General features: G+C 49.5%; 5 protein-coding genes across 5 annotated transcripts; 4 read left to right on the top strand and 1 right to left on the bottom strand.

The window, feature by feature from the left end:
- Positions 1-156: 156 nt before the first annotated feature.
- EDB91DRAFT_1297935 (uncharacterized protein) lies at positions 157-2,502 on the top strand (the record flags this gene model as incomplete). The annotated part of the gene is made up of 12 exons (XM_041324939.1): positions 157-862; positions 919-943; positions 996-1,104; positions 1,161-1,253; positions 1,310-1,406; positions 1,463-1,501; positions 1,553-1,621; positions 1,668-1,788; positions 1,840-1,946; positions 1,999-2,137; positions 2,189-2,403; positions 2,456-2,502. 12 exons carry the CDS (start codon positions 157-159, stop codon positions 2,500-2,502), a joined length of 1,767 nt encoding a protein of 588 aa, XP_041182043.1.
- Positions 2,503-4,147: 1,645 nt separating this feature from the next.
- EDB91DRAFT_1078143 (uncharacterized protein) lies at positions 4,148-6,118 on the top strand (the record flags this gene model as incomplete). Its single annotated transcript, XM_041314989.1, has 4 exons — positions 4,148-4,436; positions 4,491-4,601; positions 4,651-5,313; positions 5,376-6,118. The coding sequence occupies 4 exons, from the start codon at positions 4,148-4,150 to the stop codon at positions 6,116-6,118; spliced, it is 1,806 nt and encodes a 601-aa protein (XP_041182042.1).
- A 2,669-nt stretch (positions 6,119-8,787) lies between these two features.
- On the top strand, positions 8,788-10,392 carry EDB91DRAFT_1234756 (glycosyltransferase family 2 protein; the record flags this gene model as incomplete). The annotated part of the gene is made up of 5 exons (XM_041321243.1): positions 8,788-8,821; positions 8,874-8,895; positions 8,943-9,502; positions 9,540-9,802; positions 9,883-10,392. 5 exons carry the CDS (start codon positions 8,788-8,790, stop codon positions 10,390-10,392), a joined length of 1,389 nt encoding a protein of 462 aa, XP_041182041.1.
- Positions 10,393-10,662: 270 nt separating this feature from the next.
- EDB91DRAFT_1297929 (glycoside hydrolase superfamily) lies at positions 10,663-12,772 on the bottom strand (the record flags this gene model as incomplete). The annotated part of the gene is made up of 9 exons (XM_041324938.1): positions 12,047-12,772; positions 11,968-12,014; positions 11,688-11,914; positions 11,631-11,637; positions 11,311-11,571; positions 11,039-11,222; positions 10,901-10,982; positions 10,805-10,840; positions 10,663-10,765 (listed from the first exon to the last, which is right to left on the bottom strand). The coding sequence occupies exons 1-9, from the start codon at positions 12,483-12,485 to the stop codon at positions 10,663-10,665; spliced, it is 1,386 nt and encodes a 461-aa protein (XP_041182040.1). The 5' UTR covers positions 12,486-12,772.
- Positions 12,773-12,946: 174 nt separating this feature from the next.
- On the top strand, positions 12,947-14,527 carry EDB91DRAFT_1104771 (Homocysteine S-methyltransferase). Its single transcript, XM_041317399.1, has 4 exons — positions 12,947-13,328; positions 13,378-13,505; positions 13,557-13,729; positions 13,778-14,527. The coding sequence occupies exons 1-4, from the start codon at positions 13,296-13,298 to the stop codon at positions 14,380-14,382; spliced, it is 939 nt and encodes a 312-aa protein (XP_041182039.1). The 5' UTR covers positions 12,947-13,295; the 3' UTR covers positions 14,383-14,527.
- Positions 14,528-14,566: the final 39 nt, after the last annotated feature.

The raw sequence follows: 14,566 nt of genomic DNA, 5'->3' as shown, positions 1-14,566 counted from the left end.
ATAGTCAATTTCTGGATTCCGCTAGTCTAACCAAGTCAGACAGTCGTACCTTCTTTATAATATCAAGGGTTTCCGCAGTAGTGATGGAACTCCGTGCCAAGGGCATCCACAGCGGTGGTTATCTCAAGATTACTTCCTCTTTACACTCTGACCATCATGGCGAACCGGCTGACCCTCCCTACTCTCGATAAACTCAGAAGTTCAGTTTCTCCCGATGTCGACGTTCAAGCGGTAGCCGGTCAATGGTTCTCAGCTTTCACGGAAGCGATCCGATCAAAGAACGTACCAGCAATCATAGATCTCCTTGTCGATGACGTCTTCTGGCGCGATATGCTCGCTCTCACATGGGACATTCGTACCTTCCAAAGCACCCCTTCTGTTGAAAAATTCCTCACAGATCGGCTCCCACTGTTTACTTTGTCTTCTTTCACGCTCAAGAAAGATCTTGTAGAGCTTCAGAAACCATTCCCCGATCTCGCGTGGATACAGGCGTTTTTTGGCTTTGAAACTACAGTCGGGATTGCCTCTGGGGTGTTCAGGCTTGTACCACTTGCAGATGGCTCATGGAAGGCCCATACGATCTTCACGAACTTGGAAGATCTCAAAGGTTTCCCTGAACAGAATGGTCCCAGGCGGAACCACCAGCCAAACCATGGAAAGTGGGCTGCGAAGCGTGCACGTGAGATTGAGTGTCTCGACGAGGAGCCCAGCGTCATAATCATAGGAGGCGGGCAGAGTGGGCTTGACGTAGCAGCGCGGCTTAAGATGCTTGGCATGAAGAATCTGGTGGTGGAGAAGAACGAGAGAATCGGTGATAATTGGAGGAAGCGTTATGAAGCGCTGTGTCTCCACGATCCCGTCGGTGAGTATACCACTCTTTCAGTTTGTGTTTACTTCGGCTCAATCGTTCCTCCATAGGGCATGGCCACATGCCATACATTCCGTGAGTCTCACTCCTCAGTTCGTCGATGATTGTCTTACCAGAAACCACGCAGTTTCCCGTCTTCATGGCCTTTATATACCCCTGCGCTGAAACTTGCAGATTGGCTGGAATTCATATGCACACAGTATGGAGCTCGATGTGTGGACCAGTGCCACCGTGATGTCCGTCGTTCCGGGAACGAAAGGAAAGAAATGGAGTGTCGCAGTGCAACGTGCAGACGGAAGGAAGCGAACCTTTGAGGTCAATCATGTCGTGTTTGCCTTGGGTTTCGGCTAGTGGTATGGCGAACATACCGGATATCCCAGGTCAGGTACGTTCGATTACATGGATGTAGGATTTCCAAGTCGACATCAATCACGTACATAGGACGAGTTCAAGGGGCAGATATTGCATTCCATAAAATACAACCTTGCGACCGATCACGCAGGAAAGAAGGTTGTTGTTGTTGGGGCGTGCACGTCTGGTAGGGATTATATCACTGAATGTTGTATTTTCTCTGCTAACTAAAAGAATGCATAGCGCATGACATATGTGCCGACTACGCTGAACATGGCGTTGGTAAATGATTTCTCAAAGCACCTTGAGTGTATTCAGACAATTTGGGCGCAGATGTGACCATGGTTCAACGCAGCCCAACTTACATCATGTCCGTAAAGGAGGGCATGCCGAGGTTAATGGGTGAGTTATATCCACTTCACAACTTTACCACCACAAATGCATCCAGCGATGTTCTGGGAGGGTGGCCCTCCCACTGATATCGCAGATCGCGTGGGCGCGTCTTATCCGAATTTTCTGACCAAGTTACTGCACCAACGCCTTACCAAGGTCATTGCTAAGGCGGATAAGTGCGTGACTGTTTAGTATCTCCCAAGTTGCCTGATAGAGAAGAGATCTAGAGAGATCCTTGACGGGCTGCGAAAACGGGGCTTCAAGTTAACGTTTGGCGAGGACGACTCGGGTCTTTTGTCTTTGGTGTTGAGTAAGGCAGGAGGATATTATCTCGGTCAGTCCATTTGCGGACTAGAGCGAGACTGCGCTCACTGATCATATTTTAGACGTCGGAGCTTCACAGATGATTATCGATGGGAAGATCAAACTCAAGAGCGATGGGCCAATCTCGCGCTTTACGCAGACAGGTTTGCTCTTCGAAGACGGTTCCACTCTCGATGCGGACGTGGTCGTTTTCGCTACTGGGTACGCTTGTCTTAAGACATTGCAATTTTCAACTCACACTGTCAATGTCAGCTACGCCGATACACGTGATGCCTATCGTGCGCTACTTCCGGAGTCCCTACATGACAAAGTGTATCCTATCTGGGGCCTTGACAAAGAAGGAGAGTTGAACACTGTCTGGCGCGAAGTTGGTGGGCGCGGCAAAGAGGGGGAAGCACTTAATGGTATATGGAGTATGATGGGGAACTTGGCGCGTTGTAGGTTCCACTCCAAGCATCTCGCATTGCGTAAGTCATTTTCTCTGCTTTCGAAGTTGGTTTGATGAGCTTGATGATTCAGAAATCAAATCATACGAGGAAGGGATTTTCGGGACGAGGTATCAATGACGGGCGATCTGCGTCCACAGTTAGTCCACAGCGGATGTTATATGAGATGATTCTGTCCTTGATATCCAACATGCCAGTGGATTGTACAAACATTTTTCAATATCTGACGTGTTAGATGTTAGTGGCCACTGGTACGTATATAGGGACTTTAGGATATCACCACTAGGTCTCTCTGTGTCACAGGTTGACCTAGTCTCAAGCCCTGCGCTTGCAAGAGTGAAGGATGCTGAAGCTTGAAGGTGGCGCCGCTGTGACCCTGAAACCCCTGAGACCCCTGGCATTCCTTCATGTGCGCACTCTCTGCTGTTGCTGGTCCCACCGGCTCCTCCCAGCACATATGCGGCTGTTCTGTAACTCCCCGCCCCAACGCGCGTCATGATCCCATCTGTGTTGCATGTTGGCAAGCCGCTGGTGCGCAGATTGCTAGAAGCCGTCGCACAGTTGTCATGACAGCGTTTCGAACTTCAAAGGTGACTGTCAAGTTACTCGTTGGAACCGAGTTGGAATGCTACGTTAGGATCCTCGCTCAGCTCAGCTCGTCCCACAGATCACTATCATGATGACACCGAGTCGACAGGAGGTTGTTATCCTACCATGTGATAATTGCGTGCACCCGTTCACATGGTGGCGACTGATACTTTCTAAGCTTGTTGTCGTCACCCATGCAGCGGGTAATCCAGTCGGTGAAGTTTGACCTCCATCTGGTTTCATAAGTGGTGGATCTTGCCATGCCAACATCAACGGAAGACGTGGCTGTGCTGGTGCAACAATATTCTTTCTTTCCTTCTGTCTTGACGATCAACGTTGGGTTCCTCTTCTCCATCATACTTCGGGTGATCGTGCTGAATCATGCATTGGGGCACCATGTGAAGGTCGCTTCTTTGTTCACTTTCATCTATGCCGATGCAGCGCCACTGCCAGCATAATGATATTGACCAGGTAAGGGTACCCTGTTAACGTTTGAAAGGCATTCCTTATACGTAGGTAAGAGCTTTGCAATCCTCCCATACCGTGTCCTCTCGGGTATACGGTAAGTTTCGCCGTCATGACTAATGACATTAATCCTGTATGTTGTAACTTTCATGCCCATTTTTATGACTCTTATCGGTACATAGGTATAGCTTGATGCCAACAATGACACTACTTAAGCCAAAGAAGCGTTGTCAATGGGCAGTGCGCCTGTATCTGGAATATACATCTCCCTTCGAGGAGCGAGTAATGGGCGGGGAACTTGCAAGCCGATCGGTTCAGCTCGCCTATGATAGGAATGTACTGCATTTCGAGAGCAGGTTGTTGGACTCTGCTGGTTCTCGTTCTATGACGATATCGATGTTCAGATAAAAAGTTATCTTCCTAGGTGTCTTTACCCTCAAGATTCTTTTTTTTTCCCCTTCCGCTTTTGACGGGGTAAGTATATTGAAGTAGTAAGGTTATATTCCAACTTAGACGCTTGCCTGATTCGTCGGCTCCTTCCCCTGTTCATTTAGCAAGTAAATTAAATCTTATTTCTTCAAGCTTGCTTCTTCGACATCAGCTGGTCGTTAATGCGCGCTCAGCCTCAGCGCTCATTCTTTTTCACCACCTACATAGTACTTGTTATTTTTCTAAACGCTCATTATCTACATTCTTTTGTTACTTTCTTACCATGTCTCCTGTTTTCGTGGCTTCTGGCGCAAGTATCCTATCCTCGCCGTTTTCTCTGACCTTACAGGTCATCCCGCCCGCTCTTATGCTGATCCTGCCGCTGGTGTCGACCATCCTTTTAGCTCTTTCTTCACCTTTTAGTCGAAACAGACTTGTGCCAAATATCCTTTTGGCACTCAATGCCGTCCTACCAGCCATTGCTGGCGGACTTGGCCTAGCAGCCTCACAAAACCATGTTCAGCTCCTTCAGCGGTTCTGGAACGTGTCTCGGGTCCTGCACGCGTGTCTCTGTAAGCATTGAATCGATATTTCAAATTTATTTGGTGTACTCATATTTTCTGAAGTATCTGTGAGTTCGCTGTACGTGTTATTCGTGGCCACGACGCCAGTTTCCGTGGTTCCGCACCGCGCATTCCGTTTCGTATTGGTTTTTGTAACAACATTCCTTGTCTGCGGTGAGTGCTTTGTATTTTTCTCTTTTATCAAATTCGAATCGCATAACAGAAACGATCGCTGGCTCAATCACAACAACTCCGGCTTTGCTTTCACCCACATTCTCTCTTATCTCACGGAGCCTTCAACTGCCTCTCGCTGTTGGGGTCTTCTTTGATATACGTTCTGCCATGCATCAAAACACCATGGCAGCACCGCTCACCAAGACGTGTGAAAAACACCGAGCAGGTCCCGAGAGAACACCTCGCCCGTCCATTTTTCCAAATAGATCTGGGCGGGTCAGTTCACCCACTCCTGACACCTGGCCCTTTCCAGGGTCACTTGCGCATCCTCAGCCGACATACAGCCACTCGTCGGCTAAGGGTACAAGCGCAGTTGTAAATCTTCCCCCGTCGCTCACACTCACTCACACGCACCAAGAAGATAGCGTGACGTCTGAGGAAGCAACTCGCGGGTGTTGTAAGGAAATGCGTCTTGCCGTAATTATCTTAGTGGCGCAGGCAGCAGCTGTGGTGTGTGCTGCTCTCCAGATTGCTGTAGCAATTATTTCAGATGGTTTCCCGTCGTGGGTCGCTTTGCAAGTACGCGACTCGCTGACAACATCTCCGTATCAACCATGGAGAAGCTCCGACATAACGGACGCCTCAGGACTTGGTATCGCTCACTCCGTTTGTTTGCTTGTCTGGGCAGTGGGAGTTATCAATTGCCTTTATTGTGAGCGCATATATTGATTTGGTCGTTAATCAGTTCGATCCGTCTAACTTATCATTTTACAGTGCTTCCGTCTGTAAATCAGACCCTGTCCACTTCTCACAAGCTTACAGAAGGTTCTTCGGTGCCGAAACCTTTGGAATTCACCAACCCTCGCACGCCAAAGCCCTCGCTTTCACGATGCATGTCTTCAGACTCTGCATCCGATTTTCTCTCCATGCGGGATCCTTTCGCTTCCCCACCTCCTCCGCCGCCGCCACCGCCTCCCACCGTCGGCCTGGGACTTTTCGATTCAAATCGTGTGCAATTTGGTGACGTTGCAGCTCAGTATCGTTTTCCCGCGCCCAAAGCCAGGAAAGCAAAAGCAGGACGCAAGAGGCGAATTGGAATGAGAGTGAGAGCGTTGGAACATCAAGCCTCCGCTCAAACTCTACTCCCTTTGCGTCCCCCTCCGGCTTACATCAGCGAGGGTGAACGTGGTCTTGGAGATGAGGTCCTTCTAGCGCAGCTCCTTCTTCAATCTCTGACGGCAGGCACTGAAGTGGAACTCAGTAGCCCGACGAGGGTGACAGCAACGAGCCATCTGTTGACCTTCCCTGAGCCTACTGCGCAGATTGAGAGGCTGGGATCAAGGTGGAGTGCTAGCACTGCGGCTCTATCGGTGTCAACAAGCACTGCTTGGAGCGAAAAGAAATCAAGGGCGTCTACTAGCACTTCCGCCTCCGCACGCGCAGCCGGGAGGAAAAGTTCGGAGGCGAGAAAGTCGACTGCTACGGGAATCTCGGCTTCCTCCGTACCATCGACCTAACTTTTGGTGCTGTGTTCCAACTTCTCCGATATCGTAAGATGCGGCCTGAGCTTTGACATATGTTCCTACTCACTCCCACCATCTTAGCTTCTCATCAATCGTCCCTTACGGTTCTCGACTTCTTTTTTGCTGAATCGACCCCCAGCCGACCTTCCGCATTTATCAGCCAAGCGGTCATCACTGTCATTACTCGTCGACATTGTATTTCGATCACCTCCACTCTCTGATGTTCTCGTCATCGCACACGACTCTCTCTTCGACTTTGCATCGTATCACAATTTCATGGCACCGTGTTGTACTCCGCATCCTTCATTATTTCCTTAAACTGTTACTCTATCGTATGTACCACTGTACCCTTTCACGGTAGTGCGTGGTGGGTCCTCCTGCATGTTTTAACTTCGTTGTAGGTATATTTTAATTTTTTTCGCATTTCGACGTACGCTTTTTTTCTCGTACTGTTTTATACAAGTTTTTCGGGATGTAGTTGTTGGGTAGTGTACAGAACTTCATGTTTGTACTTGGAGAAAGTTGAATCGCAGATCTCAGCCACTTGATTTGTATTATTGTTTGCTTCGTCGGCCCAGCCGAAGACCTGGGCCCGATCATAATGAGGTTAGCGTTATCGAGAGACATTTAGCGTGAGTATGCGCGTGCGCCGTGCGGTATTGTTACAGGGGTGTAGAGTTGAAGGATAAAAATGCTTAGCATCTGGGTCCCGTCGTTAATGGTCTCCCGTGGCATAATCCATGGAAACGTAACAGAGGGAGAGCATGATGCGAGTTTACCAACCACATCACGGTATCAGGATGGGCAGGCGTTCATGTATGTAGTGGCGGCGCCGACAGATGTGGCTCTCCAGTCACATACTACGTACTCGAAGTGTGTTGTCGCTTGAGCATATTACGACATGCCGTTGCGTCTTGCAAGTGCAACACGTCTTAAGAAGCTCACGTGACCTTGCACTCTAACGAGCATTATCGCCGTGTCGTGCCTCTCAGCTGCAGGATAATGCATGATCTGCGCTCGGGGACCTTTACCAAGGAACACCACAAGGCTGCGTATGCGAGGGTTGGGGCGTTCTCGCAAGACAGGATATCTCCGAGGTCAAATTCCCCGGTTTGCAAGTTAGTCCTCACTAAAATCGCTAAATGTACATAATTGCCTCTTGCGAGTAAGACCTATTCGGAGGAACCCGGTGCGAATACCACGTCAAAGACAGGCCTGAGATAAAGGTGCTATGCTAACCGAGGCAGAGTTGGGTCGGCTGGAAAAGTGCTGCTTCAAGTCATCTAGTATCGACTTCAAGTTTGACGTGCGTGACCTTCGTGTTTATTGCGTCATAGAGAGGAAGGCGAGGCAAGGCTGTGCAAGTGAAGCGCTCAACACTACTACTTATAGTAGGGATGCTACGCACCACCTGAAGGAAGTATGATACGAAGTTCTATGTGCTTCACGATACTCAATGGGGATTATATCATAAACGAGACTTCTTACTTTGCTAAAATAAAGGGGTTGTGTTACCGGGCCGGCTCACTGGCACGGGGGTATATTTTATCCACGGACGAAAAGCGCAGATTGAAGCTTGAAAGGGGTGAATGGTTCGATTGACGTGGGGTTGAGTTGGTTGGGGAAAAGTGATTGCCTAATAGCAGTGGCAGAAATTCTGGACTGCGGGCTGGTGAATAATTACCATGGAGTTCCAAGACCGCGCGCGGTACGGCGCAACGCACAATTATGATGCATCATGATGCGTGCCAAGGGCACGGCGGAATTGTCATTAAAGCAAATAAGATGCCTGAGTGGAGCGCCTGCCCTGTCAATCATGAGAAGAACATTTCTTGTAAGTATATAACGCTTGAACCTATCGTACCTGCCCGTGTGTCCTCTGCTGTGAGAAGATCAGTGGCTAATGAGCCAGTTATTATATGCGCCGCTAGCGGGAAATCTCGTGCTTTTCAACTAGCAGAAGATCAAATAGTAGTGACGAGTTCACCTGCTAGTTTCTGTGTTGTAGATTTGAACCCTGTCATGGATTGGTCCGATCAGGTCGAACAGACGTATTATGTACTTATTATGATGGAATCGGTCAAGTTCTAGCAATTTTTCAATTGCAGTTGGTAGTCTCCTTGAGATAAGAAAACAGTGGAATAACCAAATGGTTTCGTCTCATCGCTGCGCGTGACGTCGTCGTCAGGCCACATCTGTTACAATGCGTCTGGACATTAAGAAGATATGAAGATCAGGCTTAACAAATTGGACGCCGGATTTGACCGACCACGTAGCGTCGAGCAACTGCCAAGACCCCGCTGTGCATGTGAACATTATCAATTAAAAAGAGAGATTTGATGCCAGCCTCGTATTCTTGGAGGTTGGGTGTCCTATAGCATAATTGTAGCATTATAATTTTGAACTTGGAGCTGTAGTCATAATTCGATGCTCGCTTCCCGTTTTGAATTGAATTAGCCGCGCAAAGCTTAACTCGAGGATTTCAAAGCCCGACAATACTTCTTGTGTCCATGCCTTAACCACCAACGTTCTTTTATTCTGCCTTTCCTTCCCTTTCCTCCCTCCCTAAACAAGGCCTCCGCCCTTTCTCCTGTCGTCGTCACGACGCTGTCGCTCATTTGGCCTAACCATTTTCCAGACTGCAGGTGCAGTAGACTGCCACCATGCTCTACTTGACGTCCGATGACTTTCCAATCTGTAAGTCTCCTTTGTATAGCACTTGGCTGCTCCTGCTAATTTTACCTTGTAGTCGTACCATTTGGAGTTATTGGGTATGTAATCCAGTTCTTATTTCGAAGCAAAGCTGACCGCTTTCTAGTTTCTACCGATACCTCTGGTACATAATCCGTATTATTGCTTCCTCCACCTACCGCCCTGTCCCCCTCCCCGAAAACCCTACCTATGTCGCCTCTGAAGATGTTACCATCATCGTACCCACGATCGATGCCGGTGAAGAATTCAAGGAAGCAGCCCACAGTTGGCTCGCCGGCAAACCCAAAGAAATCATCATCATAACCGAAGAAAAAATGCTCATTCCTCTCCAAGAACTAGCCAACGCTGTTGATCCGGAACGTATTCGCGTCCTCACCGTCCCTTACGCGAATAAGCGATTGCAGATGTCACACGGGATTAGGAATACTACCACAGATATTATTGTCTTTGCAGATGACGATGCTATTTGGCCACCGACCCTTTTGCCATATGTCCTTGCTTGTTTCGAGGACCAGAAAGTTGGAGGCGTGGGCACAGCTCAGCGCGTCCAGCCCGTAGGCGAACGCATGACTGTCTGGGAAGTCCTCGCGGCATTCCGTCTGACAATCCGTAACATCGAAATCAGCTCAAGCACGCACATCGATGGTGGTCTTCCATGTCTCTCGGGTCGCACAGCCTGCCTACCGCACCGTCATTCTCAAAGACCCCGAGTTCCTCCATGGTTTCACGCATGACTACTGGCTTGGCAAGTACCAGTTGAACTCGGGCGATGATAAATTTTTGACGCGGTGGATGGTGAGCCATGGATGGAGTACCTACGTCCAATGCTGTAAAGAGGCAGAATTGTTGAGCACGATGAAGCCGAACTGGAGATTCTTGAAACAGGTGTTACGGTGGACGCGAAATACCTGGAGAAGTGACCTGCGGTCATTATTCACGGAGCGATATATTTGGACCTCACATCCAGTATGTCGCGTACACCATGGTAAGTTCTTTTTAATGCTAGTGACGTCATCAGTATTGATTTATTTTTATCTCGTCTGCAGGTCGACAAGCTCTTCAACCCCTTCACGCTCCTGGTAGGACCTTGCCTCGTCGGGTATCTTATCTGGAAAAGTACCATTTCCGTCGAGGATGGTGGATACCATCTACCTTGGTGGAACATCGTTCTGTCCTACCTCGTCTGGCTTCTTGCAACCCGTACCGCTAAGCTCCTCCCGCATCTCTGGCATACACCCAGCCACATCATCTACGTCCCCGCGTTCATCCTCTTCGGGTACTACTTTGCGATCATGAAGCTGTATGCCCTTTTCACGCTCCATGAAACTGGGTGGGGAACTCGTGCAGGCATCGGTGATCCAACAAAGGCGACAGCCGCCACGGACGCTGGTGGTGTTGGTGTTAGCGTGGTACAGGAAAAGGTCTACTTTGACGCGCCAAGTTCACCGACGCCGTACTCAAGCCGTCGGACCTCGTACCGCCAGCCAGCAGTAGAGATGCAGACTGGTTATACCCCACAAGCAGCATACAGTGGGCAGGCGGCGTATGCACGGTGATGGTTATGAACGCGATGAGATTATGACTGAGCACATTGCAGCATACAGACATTCCTAGTGCACAATACATACTAGTTCGGGCGCCGCACAGCGGAGCATTACGGTAGACCCCTCCTCGAGTGGTGGGCATCATTCCATCCCACCCTCGTACCTCTATTCCCGCAATCGATCACGCGACTAACGTACATTCTCACTGCGACCCTCGTATATACCACTCACATAACCTTGCTTTCGTTATCCACAAGATTTCCTTACTTTATCTTGGACTAGCTAGACATAATCCTCCCCACTTGGCGCTCTCCTGCTTTGTAGCATAGATGCGTCGTTCACTGCATACACATGGTTTTGGTCGTTGAACTGCTTCGTGCTGGGCCTGTCGGTATTATATCGAACGTTGATAATATTGACGTACTGCCAGCCAATTGGATGCGTCTTATACGCCACATATCTATGTGACATACTCGAGGTGAGTATGGACAACCCACCTAGCCGCATCAGCTAAAATAACCTGCCGCCCAGCCCGTTTGCCAAGCCTGCTACACCTGGTCGCTGGCAGACCCAGTGCACGGCGCGCAAAAACTCATCAGTCTCTACCAGAAGATGTGGTAAAATCATTCTGGATATTAAAATTACACATCAGGTCTACCTCCATCTAGTTCCCCGGGCAAGGCACTGGAGGGATATACGAAGAAACATTCTGCCCCCTGCATCCTGAATAGATGCTGCCTGATCTCAGAAATCTGGGTATTAGTTTGCATGGTGTTTTCCGGGTTACCATACTGCAATGTCTCGCCGTCTGTATGGTTGACATAGATCGTGCAATCAGGAACCTAAAGCAACAGATCAATACATGTCAGAAGTTAACAGCGAGCTGACCTACGTCTGCATGAATAAGCTCCAGAAAAAATCTCCGATTACAACAGGGCTAGCTTCGATTGAACTGAAGAAATCCGGAAGTGGCGAAGCGGAAGGGTTGTTTCCTGTCCAATCGTATTCTCCAGCGATGTAGACTTTGTTCACGGATCGAACGAGGCTGATGCCATTTTCGAGCTGGGCGATGTTAGGTGGGTAGAAATGGTCGGAGAAAATGTCGATAGTGGGGATGGAGAGGTGTGTTGCATTGACGCCATAAGTACCGTCGATGACAAGCTTGTTAGGGGCCAGTTCTTTGATGTACGACTGTATATCCACCGGCGTAAAGATTCAAACCTATCAAAAGTCCGGATGGGGGAGCATACCTGCAATCTGCTTTGTCCATTCATTCGGGACCCACTTATCTCCAAAGGTAGGCCCACCTGAGCTCGTTACCAGTCTCATAAGCGAAGATCGTGGGACCCTCAGCATATGTAAGGCCTGTGAATTGGTTGGTGCGCGTGAGGATCACTTTAATGTAGTTCTTGAAGTCGTCGATGATAGTCTGGTTAGTGTAGAACTGCATGACCTCAGGGTTAGTGGAGTCAGATCCAGTGAGGTTGAACCCAGCCCAGCGGAGGAAGGTGAATTTGCCACCATGGTAGTAATCCTGAACAAATGCTATGAGCAAGTGCAGATATCGCAACATATGCATGAACTCACATAGTTGTCAACTAGCGGGGCAAAGATGCGGATACCATGTTTTCTCACTTCATAGATAGCCCAGTCTATAGTGTCGAACGCCCGCCATTAACGACGCCCAGTTCGGGCATGACGCTCAGGGGATTGCCGACGCTGATGCCGAGAGTGTGACCACAGATAGTTCTCGCACCCATGATCTGAAGCGTATTCATGATCTCCGTGATGCGTCCGAATGTTGGGTAGCTCGCTTTTAATGGTGGGTAGAAAGGTTGACCCGGAGGGGGGATGACATTCTCAGTCGAAGACCGAGCCAGTAGACGTTGGCGCCGCTGGTAGTCCATCGCTCGCCATTGAGCATAAGCGAGGAGCCGCTGCGAGTGACTGCTCGCATTCCGTATGAGATCGACGGAGGTGGGGGGCGTAGATGACCTAACCATTTTTAGGTTCATGGCTGCAATAGAGGGGTTGAGGCTGAGGCCGAAAGTATTGGAGATCCGAAGAAGGACCGCAAGAGCTGGGGCAACGTGCAGTAGCTTCATGGTGAGGGTGAGGGTAGGAAGGTGACCAATTCATGGCAAAGCTCCTCGTTGCATTAATATACCGGAGGAGTCATTTGGTGTAAAGTGGCGATAATTCCCCGAAGCACGCGCACCACCACACTCGTGACCAGCGACGGTGAGATGAGGGCAATAGTCGGGTGCCCCTGAATACAGTGTCGAAATATGTCCAGGGCATCAGTAGTTCGACAACACCCTGATCTCGAAATGCAACATTCTACTTGCTTTCGTGTCAAGTAGAGAACATTGGAAGTTGTCTAGCAGGCTGGCGTGGTTACTTTCCCAACCGTTAAGCATGAGATTGCAGCGGGCTGGGTTGCACCAGTTCCCGACACCATCGACCAAGTTCCAACTCAGTATCGCATATGCGAAAGAGATAGGATTATGTCGAACTTCAGATAAGGCGGAGCGGCGTGGAAGGCCAACACGTCGCAGATTCTCCTGTACTGGACCGTCAATTTCCCCGTGATCAACTCTACTTCGGAGGAATATGATACAGCGTGATACAAAGTGCACGTACCATAATAAACAGGATATTCAAAGACACCATTGTCTTCCTCTCTTGATGAAATCCACCTAGGTGGCTTTCATAAGGAGGTCAACATGTCAAGGACACGACAGACCTTGCCGCAGGAGTCGACTAGACTGGTAACCAGCCCGTCCATGAGACAAGATAGATGAAACACTCCCGGGCCATGGCTTGTCGTATTAGGTCAGTGTCGGAGACGCCGAGAGTACTTTAAAGGAGCCTAGGTGATTGATCTCTTATCGCGTCCACTAGCCACGACGATCATGACAACACTCCGACTGTCCGATGGAGGGCTTGTAAGCCAACATACAGGTGTCTTTTTACACACGAGCTCATTTCGTGCAGGGTAGTACTCTACAGGATCACTTCCACCTCCCAACGCCATTCAGCTCCGGATGTATCGCGCCTAATGCCCTGCGACACACGCATCATGATTTCCTCGAGGCTGGATCGAGGGTCCTTCTCACATCGACGTAAGTGTGTTCCGTTATGCTTTCCGGAAGTTATGCATCAGTCGTCCATAGCGGCCAGGCTGCATGCGAGCACTTTCAGATGTCTAGTGAGGTCATGCGTCTTGCGGTTGATAGAGCGAACCAAGCTAGAGATCAGTTTTGTAATGCAACCGAAGACAGCCCGACGGACATCCATATAGCTCTCGTGCTTGCACCCTTTGGCCGTGCACCCAACCAAGATTCTGGTGGGATTTACTCTCCTCCTTACGGACCACAGGCTGACAATGACTCAGAGGGAAATACGATCTCCTTCGGTGATGACATCGAAAGCAAGAACAATTCCACAGAAGCGTTAACACGCTCTCACGAGGATCGACTCCGGGAGATCGCCTCTGATAAAGAGATATGGAACAGAGTTGATTTCGTTGCGTTTGAGAGTGTGCAGCTGGTAGGAGAGGTGAAGGCGATCAGGCAAGCAATGGGCAATTTGAAGGAGATAATCAATCCCAAACCTTGGTGGATTACTGCGACCTTTCCACGTGGCAAGTTTCCTCAACCTGGAGGCGGCTTCCTTCCAGCTGGCGAAGTGGCAAATACCATCATATGCAACGATAACAATATGCCAGTACCAGACGGTATTGGAATCAATGGCACGGCGCTCGAATTCCTTCCGGGGCTACTCCAAGACGTCGAACGGGTGATAGGTGGGAATACAAGACCGCGCCTAGTCTTGCACCCCCACGGGGCCAGATTTAATTCGCTCACGAGCGATCAATGGGCAAACGAATTGGCCGGCCTCATCAACAAGGCAAAAGGGAGGGGATGGAACAATATTATTGTTGGCGGTTGCTGCAAAACTGGGCCGATTGAAATCAATGCTTTGAGGGAGGCAATCTGAGGAGTGGAACGCCGTGGCGGGGTGGACTGTAGTATGTGCGGTGGAGTGGTGTACTCCCTAGCGGGGGTGGTGCAGGCGGGGGTTTGCCAGCATTTGCACAGCTTAGTCAGCAGGGTAGAGCCTTCGAGCATACTATCTCTGGCCCAGAGTTGCAAAACTTTTCGATGTTCGCGTGATAGCTCAA

Source organism: Suillus paluster, assembly GCF_016628075.1.
Source record: "Suillus paluster strain FC165 chromosome Unknown EDB91scaffold_5, whole genome shotgun sequence".
In the NCBI taxonomy this organism is placed as follows: Eukaryota; Fungi; Basidiomycota; class Agaricomycetes; order Boletales; family Suillaceae; genus Suillus; species Suillus paluster.
The sequence above is the reverse complement of the archived record's forward strand: the minus strand, read 5'-3'. Positions and strand labels throughout refer to the sequence as shown.

Coding starts and splice junctions, on each gene's coding strand:
- EDB91DRAFT_1104771 (XM_041317399.1), top strand. CDS start 13,296: ATGACAACACTCCGACTGTCCGATGGAGGGCTT. Junction 13,329..13,377: donor GACTGTCCGATGGAGGGCTT/GTAAGCCAACAT, acceptor CATTTCGTGCAG/GGTAGTACTCTACAGGATCA. Junction 13,730..13,777: donor TGCACCCAACCAAGATTCTG/GTGGGATTTACT, acceptor ACAATGACTCAG/AGGGAAATACGATCTCCTTC.